Source organism: Lycorma delicatula, chromosome 1 (genome assembly GCF_047948215.1).
Source record: "Lycorma delicatula isolate Av1 chromosome 1, ASM4794821v1, whole genome shotgun sequence".
NCBI lineage: Eukaryota > Metazoa > Arthropoda > Insecta > Hemiptera > Fulgoridae > Lycorma > Lycorma delicatula.
In genome coordinates this window covers 391,322,481-391,344,855 of record NC_134455.1, presented here as the reverse complement: position 1 = coordinate 391,344,855, position 22,375 = coordinate 391,322,481, and the positions used below count along the sequence as shown (strand labels likewise).

At 27.0% G+C, this 22,375-nt stretch overlaps 2 protein-coding genes across 5 annotated transcripts in view; one reads left to right on the top strand and one right to left on the bottom strand.

Annotated features, from left to right (window-relative positions):
- Positions 1–577: 577 nt before the first annotated feature.
- Positions 578–22,375, top strand: part of LOC142317359 (uncharacterized) — an 82,016-nt gene continuing 60,218 nt past the window's right edge. For 3 of the 4 annotated variants that reach the window (XM_075353847.1, XM_075353846.1, XM_075353845.1), the window contains exons 1-3: positions 578–868; positions 4,096–4,243; positions 8,090–8,330. In XM_075353847.1, the coding sequence (XP_075209962.1) occupies positions 825–868; positions 4,096–4,243; positions 8,090–8,330 (433 nt within the window). In that variant the 5' untranslated portion in view covers positions 578–824. The remainder of the gene's footprint in view (positions 869–4,095; positions 4,244–8,089; positions 8,331–22,375) is intronic. The other variant, XM_075353848.1, reaches the window with a different exon arrangement.
- On the bottom strand, positions 14,659–18,544 carry LOC142318545 (uncharacterized). The gene is made up of 2 exons (XM_075355104.1): positions 18,209–18,544; positions 14,659–14,847 (listed from the first exon to the last, which is right to left on the bottom strand). Exons 1-2 carry the CDS (start codon positions 18,368–18,370, stop codon positions 14,659–14,661), a joined length of 351 nt encoding a protein of 116 aa, XP_075211219.1. The 5' UTR covers positions 18,371–18,544.

Below are 22,375 nucleotides of genomic sequence, written 5' to 3'. Positions count from 1 at the left end.
CACATTGGTAAGGCAATGGCAAACCACCTATAAAACCTGCCAGGGAATTGGCAAAAACATCAAAGCCTATGGAATTGTCAAGGGTTGGACATGACTGAATGGCTAAATATGAGGTTTTTTTTGATTATCCATAACCAGTTTTCAAAGCATTCATGAACATTTTTTTCTGAATGTTTCAGATCACTACATGCTGACCACACAAACATATGCAAACATTGGAAACATATTATATTTCTTTCAATTAGGATCCGTTTAGCCATCAACAGTCCTTTTGCCCCTATCCAGAAGCTCCTTTTCCCAAAGATATTCTGCATCCATTTCTAAAGCTTCCATTTCAGCTTACTTTACTTTTCAAACTATCTACTTTTATTGTAATTTAGTGGTAATAAAAATGTTTACTTATAAAGTACAATTTTATCTATTAGAGATTGTTTCCTCTAGCAATGTACTAATAATTCTCTCTTACTTTTCAACTACCTATTTTTTTAAATTAGTCAAAAAAATTATTTATTTATTTTGCACCTCCTCTTCATACTTTTTAGTGTTATTTTTAAAATTTCTTATAGGAATTATTAATATCAGAAAGAGAGCGTCTAGAAAGAGAACAAGAAGAACTAACTCGCCAAAGAGAATCATTGTTATTACAACAGCAATAGGCTGCTTCACTTCAAGATGTATCACAGCAAAATTTAAATCCTGCAGAATCAACACTATACACCAATACTAATCATGATTATCGCAGATCTATGCCAGATTTACAACAAGAGCCACCTCCTCGCCACACATGACCACCACCACCTATTCCACCAGCAAAGCCTCTTGTAATGCCAAGAGAATCAATCCGCCATCAGGACAAACCTGTAAAAAGGTTAGTTAATTCTCAATTATATTTCATTTTTTAATTTTTTAAATGTTTGTTGTCTATTAAGAATCTTATTTCTTTAAAACAATATTTATATTTTTGTAATTAATTTTCTCAGTGTTGTACGAATATTTCTTTTAAACACAGTTACTATATATATTTTGCCTTATTTTATTCCTCTAATAATTTAACAATTTTAACAACAATAATAATTTAATTAGAAATTAGTGAAATTATGTTAAGACTTCCAACTGCATTAGAACATTAATTCTTAATGAAGAAGTCTTGGAGTTTTATCAGTAAATGCATCTAAATAATCAGCTAGTACAGAGAAAAAATTAAATAAAAATATTATAGTATAGTTATTAAAATAAATTATCTACGACTGCAAACCAGAAATATTTTTAGCAGTCATCCTGCTAAAATTGTTTTTCTTTAACAATCAGGAACTTGCGCTGTTGTATTTTGTACAACAGGTTTGATTTTTTGTATGTTTTAAGCACAAAAGTGTTTTTTCTTTTGTATTCCTTAATTTGTTTCTTGTGCATAATATGTTGTTACCAGATTTCACATAAAATTCATATTTTCCAAGAAACTGGAATTTAGTTGGAAACATGTCAGAATTTTGAATAAAATATAACATGCAAGTATCGATATCACGTTGGAATATTGAACTAAGTAAAAATGTTTTATGAACTATTTTAGTAGTTGTACATTAGATTACAATATAATTTTGATGATATGAACATCATTTGGTCAAATGGGACCTAAATTTTTTATTAAGAAATAAAATTTTACCATCATATCAATCTCTTTTAAGTACGTGTCTTTGATTTACACTAAAATGAATGCAATATTTACTAAAAATTGTCACAATGCACAAGTAGTCGTTTTAAACTTTCTATATGAGTTCCTGAAGATTAATATAATTACTACAGGATTATTTTTTCATTAAATGTATTACTTATAATTTCATTTTCTTCTTTTCATTGTTTTTTTTTTCATTTTACCTTTGTATTTAGTTTCATAAGCTGTTGTTAAAGAATAGTAACCACTTAATATAAAGTATGAAAACTTTTAATATTTCTTGCATTAAAAACATATATTACTAATTTATTATCTTATAAAATTTAATTTACAACAGAAGTATCCCATTTGCTCATTTTGATGGGTGAACTCATCAGTTTTTCAATTTTGAAAAAATAAACAAAAAATGGATACATTTATCCATATAGGTTTAAAAATATAGTTCATTTAAAAATCTTGTTTTGGTCTTGGTGTTCATTGTTGTGTGTGGTAAATAAAACTTATTATATTCCTGACATTTTTATCTTTATACACATTGATAAGTAGTCTCTTAGTACTCAAATATATTCTCATTCTGTTAATATTTTTGTGACAATTATAACTATTTTTTCAGTGGTGATAATAAGGGTTGTTCAATAAGTAAAGAGACAACTGACTAGAAAAATTATTATTTATTTGATGACAATGAAATTAACACCACTTTTCAACATAACCCCTCAGCTACATTTAGATGTTTGTTCCGTCTTTTTGTGAGCTTTCTTATTCTAGTAGTAAAGAATTGTTCACTCAGTGGCTGAGCTGTTCGCATTCTTAACTCGCTCATTGTTACCAAACTTGGTGCTATTTTAAACAAAAAATTATCTAATGTTATGAGATCAGGATTGTAAGGTGGATACGGAAATTTCTCCTGAACTGACGTTTGAATAATTTCATGTGTATTTTGAGCAGATTTCATCATTCAAAAGAATTATTCCTTTTCAGGTGTAATTTGTAAATTAAAAGCCTATTTTTTTTTGGATTAGTAGTTCAAGAAAAAACATCAAAATTTTATATAGTTTTACCAAATAACCATACAAAAGAAATATAGTATTAGCATCAACCACTGTTCTGAATAACACCAGTTTAAGTGATGTTTTTCTTAAACATTAACAACTGACTACATTAAAATAAAGTATTAAGAGCTTGTAAATTTACATATCTTGTTAAATTTTTGTTTTATTTCAAGGCTCCTAGAGTGAGAATAAAAGTTATTAGGTTCATAATTCTAGCCCACCGGGTTGGTCTAGTAGTGAATGCATCTTCCCAAATCAGCTGATTTGGAAGTTGAGAGTTCCAGCATTGAAGTCCTATTAAAGTCAGTTATTTTTACATGGATTTGAATACTAGATTGTTGATGTCAGTGTGTTCTTTGGTGGTTGGGTTCCAATTAATCACACATCTCAGGAATGGTCGAACTGAGACTGTACAAGACTACATTTCATTTACACTTATATATATCATCCTCTGAAGTATTATCTGAAAGATAATTGCCGGAGGCTAAACAGAAAAAAGAAAGGTTCATAATTCTAAGATTATGCCTCTTTAGCACCATTATTCATTAGATGTGTGTGGTGTAATGATTTATGTGTATTTTATTATATATATATATATTTTTTTAATTTATTTATTATTATATAATGATGATGTATGAATTTTAATTTTGAAATTGATTTTTAAAAGTATTTTTCTTATTTTGAAATAAAAATTTGTGTGCTTTTGTATTTATTTTTTAAATATAAAAAATTATATAAGCAGACATATAGATAGGATACAGCCTCCTTTGTCCAGACTTAATGCAACTCTTGATGTATTTATTTTAATGAATTGAATGAAATGAGTGCAGTTTTATTTCTTAAAGTAATTCTGAATGGTGATTTTATATGATAAATGATGTACTATATTCATATAGTAATTTATTTGATTAACCGTATGAATAGAACAGTTTGTTTTAATCATCAGACAGTAAACTTATTCATAACTCTTCTTTAAAAAGTCTTAAGTATATATATATTTTAATTAAACCTACACTTTTATTTTAACTGCCGTTTATTTAGAATAATTATGTGAGTTTTCTGTAGCTTCTATTATAAATCTGAATTAGGAACATGTATATTTAGCAATGAGTTTTACCAACATGGAAAATAATGAAAAAAGCATTTCAGAGTAAGATAATGTTTTATTTATTAAATGTTAATATTAATTATTCTTTTATTATTATAATTTTGGTTTCGTGTAAGTTAATATTTACTAAAAAAAACAAGACAAAAAACATTAAATTGCATTAAATTTAAATGTGCATGTTTGAATGTAAATTAACAAAAAATAACATTTGAAGCTTTTTAAAACTAATGGGTATAAAATGGATAATTATTTTCTTGTATTATTAGGACATCAAGTCCACAGCAAATGACCAGACAGACGTTACAAGCATTAAGCGCAGCTCCAAGATCTAGACTTATTTCAACAGATACGTGGATTCAGACAAAGAGAAAGCCTAAACAAGAAAATTATAATTATCAACACTGGTTAATACAGGTTAGTATTACACATGTTTAGTATTTGATACAAATTTTTCATACTTGTCACTCTTTGGTTAATAATACATAAATTCTATTATTGTATGCGTTATTTACAAACATTGCAAATACAATTCCAGTAAATTTTTTTCAATATTTAGATGTCTTCTTTTACTGTAGTGTACATTAGAATCGGTGCCTTACTAGAAAAAAAATACAACTTTCTTATGTTGATAAAGTTAACATTTAACCACTTATTTAGTATAAAATAGTAATTAATTAAATACTGAATATTACATATAAATAATATGTACAAAGTACTATTATTTTTAATAAAGACTTTTTTTTTACTGATGAATTAATTTCTAATATAATGTCTTAAATCTCAGTATTTATATAATTATTAACAATAATTTTTATTAATCTAATTTCTATTATTATTGAAATATTTTCTGCTAAGATCATCATAATTTTTATATTGAATACAATTATCATTTCTTAGCTTCATCATAATTAAAGTGAGTACGAGTTTTGAAAATGGAATATATCCTAAACATGTCAGCATATGATTTAATTATGATAAAGCTAAGAAAGGTAGATAATTGTACTCTATATAAAAACAAATTTAATTTTTACTTTTAATAAAAAATTTTTACAACACTTGAGATAAATGTATTTTTTTTTACATTACAAAATGTGTTAATCACATTATGGTATCTGTAATAAGTTTTTTTAATTACTGTTTTTTTTACATAAAAAATTTCAGTGTGTTTTTTTTATTACAAATTTAACCCTTTTTGTTCTTATTTATTAAACATTTATGTTATTTTCTATGAATATAAAAATTATTGTAAATGTAGACAAAAATTATTATATTAAAATATGAAATCTATTTAAACTAATGTTTAATTAATATTTCAACAGAATAGAAAAATACTGAGTACACAACACTACTACTACTACTGTCTTATGGCTACATTAAGTAATTCAATACTAAAAAAATTAATTGATAAATAAACATAATAAATAAGCAAACTGAATTTTTAATACTACCAGAAAAATATTGTATTAATCTTAATTTATTAATTTAAAATCTGTAAATCAATTTGATTATTAATTATTGATTTGCCATTAAAAGTGGGACTCCGTAATATAGATTACTGGCATTCAAAACAGAAAAGAACTCTCATAATTTTAACATCAACAAAAATAATTTATGGAGTCATTAATTTTTTTTTTTATATATATGATTGTACATAATTGTAAATGTTAGAGTTTCTTAATTTTAAGATTTACAAAAATTATTTATTTTTGTTAATAAAATTTGTAATCTTGTTTTAAATCGCTGCCCTCCTCAAGAGAGAGAGAGGTATCATTTCTGCTTATCTGGAAGATTCTAAGTTTGAATCTTGGTCAGTTATGGCATTTTTCACATGTTATTGATTTCATATACATAAGTTAGAAACTTATATGGTGAATTAGTAATCTTTAAAAAAAAATTGCATCAGTTTGATAAGCGATTTCTATTCAACAATGATACTTAATAAATATAGATTCAAATTTTACACTTTTTATTTAAAAATATAGAAGAATTACATCATATCATTTACTTGATACTATCATTTTCCAAGATTTAAAATCAATTTATAGTTCATATAGATTTATAGATCAATTGTACCGATAGTTTTATTTGCCGTTTCATACTGTATTTATTTATATGGTTTTATTTTAATTGTATAAATAGAACCCTCTTTAAATAATTAATATTTAAAATATGTAAAGTATGTTCATTTTTATGTTTATATAAATTTGAAAACATTGAATAATACATAAAATTTTAATAGGATACAAATATTAGTTAATGTACATATTAAATATGATATGCTTTGTTTTTTTTTTCACTGCTTTCAAAACACATTCATAGTTGGCTCAGGAACTGGAATAATTTCACTGTGAGGTACAGGCCTGATTGTAGATTGCAATGTGGGATATTTTACAGTATGTTTAGATTTTTAGAAATTCCAGCACACTTGTTAACCAAAAGTAACAATTGGTTACATGATCCTTTGGTTCACATCTAACCATAGGTACACCAAATGGCAAAGCCTTCCGTGTACCTTTCAGTCATCCTCTTAAATATACAGAACAATTAGTGTATACTTTATGAGGAGCCCACATCTTATCCTGATCACCAATTTTACACTGAAAGTACAAATGATATGCTTTTTTAATTAAAGGTATAATGTTTTTTCCTATTTGATTTTACATAAACTCACCACATACATAACAAAAGGCATCCACATCATTTACACAATTTCGAGGCATTTTGACTCTGCACTGTTAACAAAATTAAGACTGAACAAAATTAATTCGTTCCTAAATCCAGTGTTTAATACAAACAACACAGCTGTGTTTTCAGCTACATGTTTTGACCTCGACAGACACGATTAACCTTGTCCATGAAGGCTCACTCTTCATTATTAGATATGATGTCATAATATGTGATTTTGATATGATTTAATTCTTTTTCTAGTATTGTTTATTTAAAGCTTAAAACTTATGTTTACAAAGTTAAACAATAACAAATGAGCTAATAAAATACTATATAGGAGCTTAAAATGCTAACTATATGTTGAAAAATGAAAAAAAAATCCTTTAATTGAAATTAAAAAATTTTTCAAAACTGGTGGGTGATAGAAAGATTCTGAATTCATATGTTTTCAGCATTAAAAAAGAGATTAAAATCATGCATCACATGTTAGGAAACAAAAATTATGTTTATCAGTGTTATCTGCATCAAAGAGAAATCATCAGTAGAAAAAAAGTATTTCAAAATCTTAAAAAAGCTGCAGCAGGATGTATAGAACTGTTGACATTAGCTGTAAAATTTGCATCCTCATATTTTACAGGGCAAGGTAAACAATTGCAAAGGTTTTGATTATAGGTACTGGACAATCATTTGTACAATATAAATGGATCTGGTATCAATTAATTTTTTCTTTTCCCTGAAATTAAACAAATTTTTGAGTAGATCAACCATAGATCAGATTTTTGAGTACATCCACCAAAAAGACACCAACTAGTTCAAGAAACAATGCAAAAATTTCTACAGAATTATTTTTCTGAATAGTACTTATTTTTTTTATTAATATTTTTATATTGCTGAAAAACTGCAGTTTGGTACACTTAGAAGAAAAAAATTAACTTATTTTTTTTTTTATGATATTGTTTTTCTGTGATTTTTTGTTTTTCTGTTATATTGATTTTTGGGAAACTTCATGGGCATAAACAAAGATTTCTACATTTCTGTGAGTCGTAGTTCAAGTTCATTAGTATGCAATGTTTTATGCCATTTCTCTTTTACTTTTATTTTTTTATTACAAAATAAGGGTTAATAAGGGGATAGTTGATTTTAATTTGGTGCCAACTTTTAATAAGTCAAAATTAAAAAAAAAAATTATTAAGTATTATTTTCTTTTTTCTTATTGGATTTCTTTGGTTGGTTTTTTAAGAAGTTTGTTTTATTTTTGGAATAGTTTCTTTCTTGTAGGTTTTTAAACTGTTCTATAATACTAAAAGAAGAGTCAAAAATTATAGAGAGAAAATTATTAGATTATATTTATGTAGAAAAGATTATGTTATTTGAAATTTTTAAAATGAATTACCATATCAGTACTTGCTAAAAAATGAAAGAACAATATAGTTGGATTAATTGAAATTTAAAACAACAGCTAATAGCAGTTGCTGAAATTTACTTTTATTGATACAGATCTATTTTCAAAATCACTACATTAAAGTAGTCCCTTAATATTAAACTTTTTAAAAATTTATTTACCTACAAAATTTAATTCATTCAACTTTACAGGAAGCAGAACATAGAAGAATTACGGAACTTCAACAAAGACAAGCAGCTGTTCCACCAAGAAGACCAGCACCTCCACATCCAAGCGCTTATCCTGGTCAACAGTACATTGCACCTATAAGAGAAGCCGGATGGCAACAACAGCAACAACCAAGCTGTCAGCAGAAACAGCAACAACCTCAGCAATGGGCAAGTCCACCAACACAATCACTTCCACAAGGACAACAGCGGGTACATGGATCTGGTATGCCACCTTGTAGTGACAAACCTTTACCTGATTCTATTATACAGACACTTACACAATGAGTCCAAAATAGAATAAAAAACAATCCTGATTCAAGCCAAACTATTAACAATAATAGAAGAAGGTATACTAACATTTGTCTAGTTAATTAACAAAGATATTGCACAAAAAAATTTAATTAATTTATAAAACTTAATTTTACTTAAAAAGTTTTTTTATGATAATATGAGGTCTGTTCAGAAAATGATCAGACTTTTATCTCTGGTGCTCATACAAATATTTTGAGATGTTCAGTTGGTATCATGCATAGTTTTGGAAGTAATATTCAATCCCCCACCACCTACATGTGCCTACAATTAGTTTTGGCATAGTATTTGGGGTGTTATTTGGTGTTGATATGATTTTTTCAATGAGTGACTTATACAAACAAAGAGCTACAATGAGTTATCTGTGGTAAGCCCGGTAAAAGTTTTACTGAAATACGCATAATAGTAAAAGAGACTTTTGAGGAGAACTTTCTGAGGCAAACACAATGTGTGTATACACAAATGCGCGCATCCACACACAAACACAAGTGTTTCAGGCATTTTAAAAATGGTTGCGTATCTATTAAAGATGATGCTCATCCGGGAAGGTTATCAATGTCAATGGACAAGTCTATGGTGCCCAACTGAACAATTTGGTGAGGTCAAATTGATATTTAACAATTCATAAGATAGCAGAAGAAACTGAAATTTTGTTGGATTTATGTCACAAACCCCCACCTGAAAAATTAGAAATGTATCATGTTGCCATCAAGTTCATTCCAAAAACAGAAAGACAATCATATATTCTTATTTGCCTGTCATGTTTGTCATGAAACCTTTTAATAACTGGATAACTGGTGATGAGATATAGATATATGGATATGATTAGGAAAGTAAGTATCAGCCATTATGAATTGGAAAATTATTACTAAGATCAAAAAGTCATCTAAAAGTTATTTTGACAAAAAGGTTTTAAACAGCTTATCTCAAAAATTTCAGTATCATACCTTCAGCTTCTGGTCTTATCCTAGCTTTAATTAATCTGGCAGTGATTTTAAATTGTCAGTACTGGTTGATTTATGATTTATGTCTGTTCATAGGCCATAGAGTCAAAAAATATTGACTGTGTGAAAGTTTTCCTAAACTTTGAAAACTGTATAATATAGTATATTAGCTTTTATGTCTACTTATTTTTTTGTTTGTGTGATTGTATTAAAAATGATAGCTTCATTTTTAAAATTTAAAAAAATATTTTTATTCATGGTCGCAACAACAATTAAAGTCATTAGCGAATCGTCAATATATGCGTGAATGTACCAGTAAATGTGTAGTCTTGAACAGACTCAGGCTGACCATTCCTGAGGTGTGTGTTAATTTAAAACCCAACCAACAAAGAACACTGGTAACCAAAAATTTTATTTTTATATATTTATTTGTAAACAGTTTTTTATCAATTTCTTTTTTAAATTTCTAGAAATGATATGGCTGTAGTTGCTCAAAATGTTGATTCACAACAGAGAGTGTCTGTACAACCGCAACAAGTTAGAATGCAATCTCAACAGCATTTACAACTTCAACAGCAGCATCATCAAGAAAAAATGTTAAGTGTTAGTGGAAAGAAATTACAAAGCTCGACCATTCCTGAGATGTGTGGTTAATTGAAACCTAACCACCAAAGAACACTGGTATCCACGACCTAGTATTCAAATCCGTGTAAAAATAACTGACTTTACTAGGACTTGAATGCTGTAACTCTTGGCTGTAAGACTGGGAATCAAGATAAGAACTGGGCCTATCAGATCTCCTGTTCAACCTGTGTGAAATATCTGATAGACTGGGTTAGGATAATTGGCACATGAGTTTTATCATACTGATAATGTAGTGTGAACCACAAGACTATTTTTCTCTGTATTATAAAAATAAAAGGAATAAGTAGAAAATCCAAACAGTAGCATACCTGAATTTACTGTTTGCTATAACACTATGTTGAGACCTTACTTGTGTTGCATCCTCCAGCACATCTAACACTGAAGGTGAATTGGAATGTGAGCTATCATAAGGAACTAGATGATCTTCTTCCCATGAACCTCATCTGATAACTCAGAGTGAATTGTTGTTCTGGATTTGAAATTTGACCTTGTCAAAGAAACAAACACAGCTTTTGGGATGCAGGTCTAAAGCTTAGAATCTTCTCCATACTGACACTAAAGTCTATTTCTTTTGTAGTCAACAGAAGAATATTTCAAGATTTATATTCTGAAGAAAAAGGTTTAGTCTACTGTAACAATATCTGTGTCATCACGGATACACTTCATAACTCTACATAATTCTTTTTACACTCATAACTCTATGTATGAACTAAATTATAATTATGTTATGTTCATAACTACAGAATGGTTAAACTGATTCTTCAAAAACTAGTTTAAAGGGTATCTATCCTTTTGCACAATGGCAACAAATTTCCTTCTTTCCCAGTAGCTTATGCAGCTAATAAGAAGAAGCTTATGACGATATGAAAATTCTGTTAGAAAAAATTCATTCCAAGTACTGTTTAACAATATATTACAATTTAAAAGCTGTTGCATTATTAATGGGTTTGCAATTCAGCTATACCACTTTTTTTTTGTTTTTGTACGAATGGGAAAGCAGGGACAAGACAGAACAATCATATTAGGAATGAATAGCCAAAGCGTGAGCCACTTACACCTGGACAGAAAAATGTTACACATCCTCCAGTGAAAATGAAAATGATTAACCTGAAATGATTCTTCTATTTCCTCTCAATATAAAATTAGGGCTTCACTTAACATTGTCTTAACTTTGTTAAGACAATGGATAAAAATGGGGCTGGATTTCATTATTTGAAAGAAAAATTTCCTCATGTAAGTGACACTAAAATCTAGGAAAGAATTTTTGTGTGACCCCAAATAAAAACGCTGTTGAGAGATAAACAATTCAAACAGTGGTTAAGGTTAAGTAAAAAAAATCAGCATAAAGGTCATTTAAAAGTGTTTTCTAAACCTTTTTAGGAAGTTATAAATCCTCAACTACTGTGACATTGCAGGTTAATTATTATGGTCATACAAACATTTGGGATGTAATATGTCCCTAAAAATTCATTTCTTGGATTCATACCTGGATTTCTTTCAAAACAATCTCAGTGCCATCAGTGAAGAGCATAGGAAACAGTTCCACTGGCAAATTTCAGCCATTGAAAATAAATACCAACAAGTATTTGTAGACTTGTATATCACAAGTGAATTCCATTTCACAATATGAGTGACAGTGTTCTTTGGTTAAATCTGAGAATTTTTTTTGTGACTTCATTGTGAAGAGAGGGATTAAGGTTATTAATTATTTTTAAAAGTTAGTTTTCTTTTGTAAATGGTAAAAGTAAATTTATCTTTATATGAAATTATTGACTTATATAAAAATGTTGTGAAAAGACCTAAAAAGTACATTGCAGTAAGATTTCACTAGCTCTGTACTATCTCAGGTTATTTTGTGTTCAGTGAATATAAAATGGTATGGATAAAAGACAACCAAAATCATCATCTAGTTACACCATTTGCCTAAACTGGTTACAGTACGTAATCAAAAAGTAAAGAAATGAAGAGTGGAGTTTTAATTTGGCTAGCTCAGTAAAAGATACTTGTATTTAGTTAATAGCAACAGCAGTAGAAAAGGGAGAAAAAAAATTTGTACCACATTTTTAATAAATCAACTTATCAGCAGTGTAATTCCTTTAACCGAGAAGATTCATTTTAAGTTAACAGAGCAGACTATCAAATGAAAAAATATATATAATGTTCGACTTTTTCAGTGTTCTAAGCCAAATAATGTGTATTTAAATTCAATATGTACAGTAACAGTTAGAACACCCTGAGAGAAATATCACTCAATTCTAAACCATGATACATTACTCACTATATGATTTATATAAAATTATTTTCAGTTAATATAATCACATGAGTTCCAAACAATTGTTCAATAACCAGCCATTGTTTGTAAAAATGGGTTTTTGAACTAGATTACTAGCTATTTAGACTTCTAAATTTCGGCGTAACAGTACAAGGTGAAAAAATAAAGATGATACAATTTGCTGATGATATAGTAATTCTAGCTGAGAGTAAAAAGGATTTAGAAGAAACAATGAACATCATGGATGAAGTCCTACGCATGAACTACCGCATGAAAATAAACAAGAACAAAACAAAAGTAATGAAATGTAGTAGAAATAATGAAGATGGACCACTGAATGTGAAAGTAGGAGGAGAAAAGATTATGGAGGTAGAAGAATTTTGTTATTTAGTAAATTTTGGAAGTAAAATTACTAAAGATGGATGAAGAAGGAGCGATATAAAATGCCGAAAAGCATAGATGAAACGAGCCTTCAGTTAGAAATATAATTTTTTACATCTAAAATTAATTTAAATACAGTGCTATAGCAGAAAGTTAAAAATCAGATGGGTGGGTAAAGTGACAAATGAAGAGGTGTTGTGGCAAATCGATGAAGAAAGAAGCATTTGTAATATAGTTAAAAGAAGAGACAGACTTATAGGCCACTTACTAAGGCATCTTGGAATAGTTGCTTTAATATTGGAGGGACAGGTAAAAGGAAAAAATTGTGCAGGCAGGCAACATTTGGAATATGTAAAACAAATTGTTAGGGATGTAGGATGAAGGGGGTATACCGAAATGAAACGACTAGCACTAGATAGGGAATCTTGAAGAGCTGCATCAAACCAGTCAAATGACTGAAGACAAGAAAAAAACTAGCTACTGTTGCAAATAACAATATCAAATTACTTTTATTGGATACTTATTTAACAGAGTATACTGAAATCAAATTTTCTCCATCAAAATTATAATATCAGTTATTGTAATTTAGAAAGAGAGTAGATAAATGGATACCTTAAAAGCAATAAAAGAAAATCAAATAATAAATTCAATCATAGTTTTGTCATTAAGAAAAAAACTGGTTTTACAAGTCAAACCTTGATAATTTGGACCTTCTTAACTCAAAAATCTGAACCATTAATTTTATAATTTTTACTTCCCTTCCCCTTCATAAAGTAAAATCTCTTCAAGCAGAAAAATAATAAATAGCAAACAAGAATTTTTTGGGGATGTAACTTAATTTCATCTAAATATCAATAGGATAGGTAAATTATTGATAAAATGCAAAGAAGTGCTTCATAATGTCTGCAGTTTTCTATATTTTTCTTTGTTTCATTAGTTGCTATAAATATTTTATTCTGATTGGTACATAATAATAATTATATAGGTAATATCACGAATCAATAAATGTATTCCCTATGGATAATAAAAGAAACTTCTCAGGATCTGGTTGTACGGATCAAAAGTAACCATGGTAATACCTTGATCAATAAATTGTGGATAAAGAGGATTCCTATAATTTGTGCATGGACAAAGAGGCCACTGCTTCAAAAAAATCTGGCAAAGAAGAAATTGCGGGTATTAGTTTTAACTCATTTCTGCTCAATGAAAGTGCATCAGTAAGTGCTTTTATCATGTAAGTTTTTTTACAATAAGTGATATGATTTACCCCTCATTTCGATCTCTATAACTTTTGTACAGTACAATAAAAAATTACTGGAATTAATTCAGTTAATTTAAATTCTTGTGCAGTATGGTTCATTTAATTTCTTTCTCTATTCATACCCTTTAAAACTTATTACAATATTGTATTCATTTATAACATTATTTTGTATTTTTTTACAATACTCCAGTTTTTTCATTCTTCAGTAAAAGAGCAATAATAACCCTCAACATCTAAGTGTAGAAATATTCATACAATTAAGTTTTAATGCAAAGTAGACTGCACATGCGTTTATTTTATATAAGTTTATCTTATTACAAATTAGGTCTATGTAACAAAACTGGGTCACTATATATTGTAATCATCACAAAGTTGAAATTTTAATGATTCAAAAAAAATTATTTCTACTTTACTTTGGGTTACAAGTAAACTGCCTGACTAAATTCAAAATAAAAATGTGTGAGAAAAATATAAAAAATTATTAAAATCAATGTATGACCACCACTTCAAAAACACTTACCAAAAGGTATTTTTTCTTAATTATAAGTATTATAATCTCAAACCTTGGTGTTTTATATTAGATTTAATAAAAAATAGAATAGATCAATTAAAAAACGTAATCCCTTAACAAGAATTAAACCCAAAACCATGTAATCTAGAAGCCAGAATGTAAACCACTCTACATTAAGTTCACAACCAATTATTACTACTTGTAAATATTGATTTCATTACATCTTAATTACCAAATTTTGTACAAAAAATATGAAGTACTCACAGGTTTATTAGTTGGAGCAACTGTTTCATCATCATCACTTAATTCAGATGGAGGTGGTGGTGGGGGTTTTTCTTTGGGTGGTTCTAATATTGAAGGACTTAATGGAAATATTATTTCACCATCTTGTTCGTTATGGGTATTTAACTGTGGTAACTGAAAATAAAAATATATACACATAAAAAAATATATTTAAAAAAGATATTAAATGTAAAAATCAGTAAGCATTTTACTTAATTGTAGTAAGAAGAAGATCCATGAATTTGTAAAATATATATGATAATACTCTAACCTAATTAAATTAGAGAAAAAAAGTAAATTACTTCAGTCATATATTTTATTAATGAATTAAAATGAAATCTTTTGCAATACATCCTTTATAATAAATTTCAAAGTTTACTTATTATGTTTAAAATCTTTGTTGATATTTAACGTGAAATAAAGAAAATTGCTTAATTAAATGTTTACAGTAACTAATTTCGAATTTAACAAATCTACTTTCCAGCACACAAATTCATTTGCTACTAACACAAGTTTTAAAGTGTGTTTCAGATTTAGATTACTGAATCTCCCGTTATAAAGTTTCTATAGTGCAGATACACTTAACCTTCAAATGTAGTTGATGTAAAACCTTAACTCCCAATTACATTAGAAAAATTCTATCTTAAGACACTTTGTTCATCACATTAAACAAAATATTTAATATTAATTTTTTTGTAAAGTTTCCAAATTTCATATTTTGAAGTTTGTTATATTTTGTCAATTCAATGACAATATATCTGAAAAAACAGTTTTTTAAAATTAAGCAAGGAGATTTTTTTTTTTAAGATAAAAACAAATTTTAATAACCTAAAATAAAAAAAATAATACTGTAATAGTCACTGATTATTATATTTGCATTGGAAAGTCTAATTGCAAGCAGCAATCACACTAACTAAAAATTCTGATTTTTAAAACTATGATTAATATTGTTACACAGTACACTTTTTATGATAAAATACACTAATTAGATAAAAACCTGTTACGATAGAGTATTAAATACATATTATTTATTATTAAAAAAAAATTTAATGGGTAGTAGAAAAATAATATTTTGTATCTAATATATATATAAATAGTGTAGGTGTAATGATAAAATAACTAAAAAATAAAATAATGGGCTATGGAATATGAAATTCTACGCAATTTGTTTTTTTAAATCAGTTCAGGATTGTTTTATTTCACGTTATGTATTAAAACAATTTTTTAAATAACGAGGCAGGGTTCTAAAGAATTAGTGTTTATTTCATTCAGTGCATTTAAAATAGTTTTTTTTATTTTATAATTATTCTTTTTTTTTTAATAATACGCTATTTGTTTTTATCTTCCTTATCTGTATTCATAAGAGAAGTAGATGACCAGTTGCTAATGAATGATCTCTTCATCACCAATTTATGATATTAGTAACTCATCAATATTGATGTATTCAATACATGCATTTTCAATTAAAACCTTTAAGTAGTTCTGAGGTACTAGAAAATATATATATATATATATATTCTGAGGCACTGTTGGCAATATAGTAATACAATCTTCATTCTGAAATGATCTTTTAAGAAGGTGAAAATACAAGGTGTATTTTTAAAGTAAGTTCCATTTTCAAAACAGTAAAAAACAAAACTGAAAAATATGAATAGGCTTTACTATTTACACACAAAAACTACATTTATTTATTACTTTTTCTAAGTAGCAGATTTCAATTTCAACACATTTTTCATGCGTTTAACTAACTAGCTTCTTTATTTCTTCTTCAAGAAACTCTGCTGTCTGTGAATTAAATCATGCAGTAATGCCATTTATCAATTCGTCATCATCATCAAATATCTGTGATGCAAGCCACTGCTGTTCAAGGTGAAAAAAATGGAAGTAATAACTGGGAGCTAACTTACAGCTATAATTTAAGATTTTTCAACAAAATTTTTCTAATCGCCTCACCACTTGATTTGTCGTATGTGGCCAGGCATCATCATGCAAAAACTAAATCCCATGGGTTAACATTCCACATCGTTAGTTTTTTATAGCTCTTCTAACATTTTTTAACGTTTCACAATATGTATTAGCATTCACAGTAGTTCCACAACTACTAAATTTGACAAGCAAGACACCCTTTTTAGTTGAAAGGGGTTTTCAGTTAAAACTTCATAAATCAAATATCATAAAACATCAGAGAAAATTGTGAAGGCCGGTTTTCTCAAATTCTTTCATCAGTTTTTGATTTAATCAAATCATCTGTTATCATTGACCAGCTGCTAAATTCTTCATTTCACCATCCACCTTTTTACAATAAACAGTCTCACTGTCTTACTTTAATGTCATAATATTCAGCCCATAATGTCACAAATTTTCCTGTGAATTTCAGCTGCAGAATTGTTTTTTAAAAAATCTGATTACTCCTTGTACCTCGTACTTTACAGGATCACAAATAGTATCACTCATTCATTATACATGGATGAATAAAAACATCTAATAAAATTACTAAACTATTGTTGTTAACAGCTGACTGTCGATTGAAATAACAGAGCTGTGCAAGCACCATCTATTTATATAGTGTACACAGGCAGCAAATTCAAATCAGACCTTACTTTAAAGACTGAATTTGAATAAGTTACGCAATGATTTTGTGTTCATGTGAAATGCATCTTTAATTTTTAATGCTTGACAATTTCAGGTACACCATCCACTGTCAATTAAATCCATCCTGGTCAAGAGGTTGAATTTTATACAAGTTTTATTAGGTGGTAAGAACAATCTCACCTATTATTCTGAATGTTTTTCAACATGGGAGAAGCAACTACAGACAATGACCTCAATTTTTTATTACTATAACTTCTAAATGCAAAAATTAAAAAATGCCAGGACTGTAAAAATAAAACATATATTTGTATAAATGTAAATGTTCTTACCAACTAAATTCAGAAACAAAGCTAATATAATTACGGAAGCAAAAGAAAAAAAATTATGTTGGAAGTCATACAAAATCTATAAAAGACCCCATGGACTGATTTGTTGCTTCTTACTATGTTTTAATATTAGTGGCATAAACTTAATAGCACATGATCTTTTTTCAATAAGTATTATACAGAACTTTTTGATAGTGTGACAAAAACAGAAACTGTACACTGTGCTGAACAAATTAGTTGGAGTACGAACCTCTAGTGATAAAAATACTCTTAATCTTTAGAATTCAGTTTTCCTCAGAAGAGTAATCTTTAAACTAAATTCACAAAGTGTTTATTGATATAAAAGGCTACTGAACCAAGTCTCGGAATGAAAATGCACAATAATTCCTAAAAGCTATAAAGTTCCCTTTTAGAAATTAAAGTTATACTCAGAACTATGATTCTTTTGACTAGATAAGATTAAGTAGATTATATTTTTTTTTATTACTTTAAATTAGAGAGTAAAAGACTTATAAGTGAAGACTAAATGATTTAAATAAATTATAAATATTTTAATTATAAATAATTATAAGACATACCTTGCAAGGATTATCTAAATAGAAGTCTGGTCGATCATTTATAACTGGAAGTGCATTAATATTATTACTATTATTAATTTGACTCTTATTATCTTGAACTATTTTGGATTTATTTACAATGACAGAATCTTGTTGATTGAAATCTATAATGTTATTTATCATGATTGGATTACACTTATCAGTATCATTATATATTTCATTTTTTTCATTTAAAACACTATCTGTTTTCAAGCAATCACTTTTCTTAATATTATTATTTTCTTTTCTAATTAATGATTCTTGTGCAAGAACTGTAGATTCCTAGTTATTTTGATGAAACATTGGCATTTCTTTTTCCATTTTCTGAAAAAATTCAGAAAAATAATCAAGTTATCTTCTTTCTATAATATATCAAATAAAAATTTTAAGCAAACTATATTTAAATAATCTATATATCTACACAAATCTGGGTATATTAATACCCAGATTACAAGGTAGGCATCCAGGCTTTTTTAGAAAAAAAAGCCAAAAATATTGACCAGTTTGATAAATTTTTAACAGATCACAACCCTCAAGATAACATTGAACTAAACTTCTTTAGGTTCATTAGATAAGTAGATCTTATATTAATAACCAAATATATGGTTAACAAAAACACTTAATTTTTTTTCCTACAATCCAGTTATCCATATCATTTGTTATTCTTACCGTGAAAAATTTATTACAATTATTTTCTGATTATACTGTTCAATTTTTCTTTCCTCAGGAAAAAACAACTCAAGGAACAACTGATTTTGTTCATTTACTGGTAAAAAAATACATGACACAAAGTGTTCAAAATAGGTCTGTGATGAAGAAAATAATTTCAAACATACTTTTTTTATTAATAATTAAAATTGGGGCATGTAATTTTTTTTTTTTTTACTACTGTCAAAAAGTTTACCTTAATTAGGTTGTTTTTAGCCATATAATTTGAATAAGTAAATAATCGATAAAAAAACATTAAATACATTTAATCAATAAAAAAATATTTACATTTAAAAATTTATTTTTCAAAGCTCTGGATAGCAGATTATTTATCCCAGGGACAAGTGGTCCCAAAAGTCTGAACATTATCATAAAACTTTTGATTAACTTGGATTTTACCAATTCAATATTATTTTGATAGGATAAATTTATATAAAATTGACAATTCTGTTATGTATAATTAAGAATATACCAACTGATATTTTTAATAAAATTATTTATGCTGAAACCTTTCCCCTAAGACAATTTATTGTAGTCACTTCAAACAGAATCAAATATTATTTGAAATATTTTTGAGAGTATTTTCAATTAATAAGAAATAATAACACAGAGTTTAATAGAAAATCACTGGAAAAATAAGAAATTTAGATAAACTCAAAGTAAAATAATCACTCATTAAAAAATCTACAGCAGAATATATAAACAACAATAATTTTAATACAGTCCATTTGGAAAGTTGCAGTGCAGTATGTTTTAGAATTATGTTGTGCATTCTGTTCTTTCGATTTTAAGTGCCCTTTCGGTTTGTTGGGCATAGCTCAGTAATAAACCAAGACATCAGTTGTTGAGCTGTGACTGAATGAGCTTCATTGCGTTTCATGTTATTTCCTATAATTTTGATTTCTTTTCTTTTAATTTGTCTTACTACCATACAAGAGGTTGTTAATACTTTACTGAAAAAAATCCAAATTTTAGATTTTTATTTAAGTTTAGTTAAATGGTTTTTAAATGTGAAAATAAAACAAACAATGTAAACCATCTGATTTTTATTGAATTTTGTTGTAGTCATTTATAGCGGATTTTATATATATTTATGAGTATTATCTAACTACTGGATGTTCTTAAAAAAATTTTTAATACATTTTTGTTGTAAAATTTTGAAACAGTTACCAGTTTACCAGTAGGTATGGATGCCATTATTCTAAAAAATAGTATGCTAGTATTCTAAAAAGAAAAAATCTAATTTTGGGAATAAAGATTATATGATTACTTGTGTATATATGTTTTAATGATATAATGTTTTAATAGAAATAGGATATACATCTCTTGATGAGGTATACTCCTAATCATTTGTTATATTATAAATATATTTCATGTCTAATGTACATATACATGTAATATAGTGTGAGTGTGTGTTTTTTTTTTAATGATGATACTGATTGATAACCTTGACTAAATTAAGCTTGCTTTATTGTGACACTTGCTTGTAATTTATTTGATTAAATAGTATTATTTTGCATTTAAAATTCCTATTTATTTTTTATGTAAAATTTAGTGTAAATACCATATCTTAAATGTGATAATAAATTTTACAGTAAAATGTTTATTAGCAAAATATTTAGATGTTCTTTAAAAGTGAACATATGATTAATATTGGTGTGTGTGTGTGTGGGGGGGGGTAAGCGCACGCACATGTATGTTTATTGGGTTATGACTTTTATGTTTTCTTTGTTGTTTAATAGTAGCAACAGTTTCAGTCCCTTTCCCTTTCATAATTACATTGAATATTGTTTCAGTTCCTTTTATAATTACATTGAATTAAAACTGTTTAAAAAACTGTCTTCCAAATTGAAAAATTTCTCTTGACCTTTGCATCAGAAAGGTTACAACTTGGGCTTTCATTCTGAAGGTTTTTGATTTAATTCCTGGTCAGGCATGGTATTTTTTCTCATGCTACAAAATGTTCATATTTCCTGTGCACAAGGTTATGTGTAATAATTTTATACAATTCTGGATGATCAATCTATTAAGAAATAATGAAAATTTTTGCAAGAATTTTTATCTACTGGCTTTATACAGATTATGTTTAAATTATACAGATTTATGTTAAATAATTTATATTATGAGAATCAAAAGTTTCAGTTCCAAACATTTTTTCTGGATATAAAAAAAAATTTCAACTTATGTTCTGATATGGCTAAAATAAATGAAAAAAAAATTATTTCTGATTTTTATTAAGAACTATTATTTTTCAAATAATAATATGTATGTAATCAAGAACAGTGCAAGTGAGAAGTTGTAATGATGTATCCTTAACAAATAAGATTGTTATCATTGATTCCCAATCTGAGCCAGCAGTGTCAAGATTGTTTTCACCTAATAGAACAGAACATTTTCAATATATTTTTTTTCTCTCTTGAATTTTTTTTGTACCCCTATTACATTTTATAACATATGAAAAAACATGTGTTCCAGCAGCATTACCAATTTGTAAGCTTCAAGATATTTGTGAGTTTAGAGAGAGCGTCAAGATTTATTTTGTGAAATTTTGGTTTTGTATTGTCAAAAACAAGATCAACTTATCTATGTATCACTCAGCAGCCTTTGGTAGAGAGTTATTCTTCTTTGTAACAAAAAGTTATTTTATTTCTCTTGTAACTCACTTTCAATTGTTTTGAAGTCTATAAAGAAAATATTTATTTTATTATTTTGTTTTTTTAATGGAAAATAGAGCAAGTTATAGGACCATACATTTACAAATTATATAAAATCAATTACATATTTTTTTCTAAAATCTGTCAAAAACTATAACACATAAATTATGAGAGGAATGTAAATTACACAAGTAAATTTAGAGTATACTCCTGGAAAGGGACAGATAACTACTGTATAAATAGTAGTAGAGATGAACTTATAGTTGTTCTCTTATTTTCACGTCAGTATGTAAGTGTTCAACATATGATTACTTTTTTTAATAGAAAAACTGTTTTTTTATTGTACTCTAAATAAAATAAGTTAAAGGATTAATTTTGATATGTATAAAATGTTAGGTTTAATTTTTGTTAGTGATTTATTTTTTATAATTCACTTTCTCTTACAATTTCTTGTTAATTAAATTAGAATACTTATTGATATATAAAACAAAAAATCATCTTTTGCTAAGAAAAGGGATAAAGCCAATAATCAAAATTCCAGGAAATATTTTGGATAAAAATTTTGATAAATAAAATTTTTTGATAAATTGTATAGAGTTCAGTTTTTGTTTTTATAATTGTTTTTAGTTATGCATCATAAGAAATAAAAATGGTAAAAATAAAATTTTACAAAAGTAAAATGAATTCCTTCTCAAGATTTGACAGAATAATTTGTTTTTTCATAAGGATTATTTTAGAAAGAATGATTTTAATTTTTTTTATAATTTTTAAACATAAATTAAAATTA

Excerpts from the sequence above, each read along its gene's own strand:
- LOC142318545 (XM_075355104.1), bottom strand. The coding sequence starts at position 18,370 with ATGATAAATAACATTATAGATTTCAATCAACAAGATTCTGTCATTGTA. Across the intron at positions 14,848-18,208 it reads ATTTAGATAATCCTTGCAAG|TTACCACAGTTAAATACCCA; the intron begins GTATGTCTTATA and ends TTTTATTTTCAG.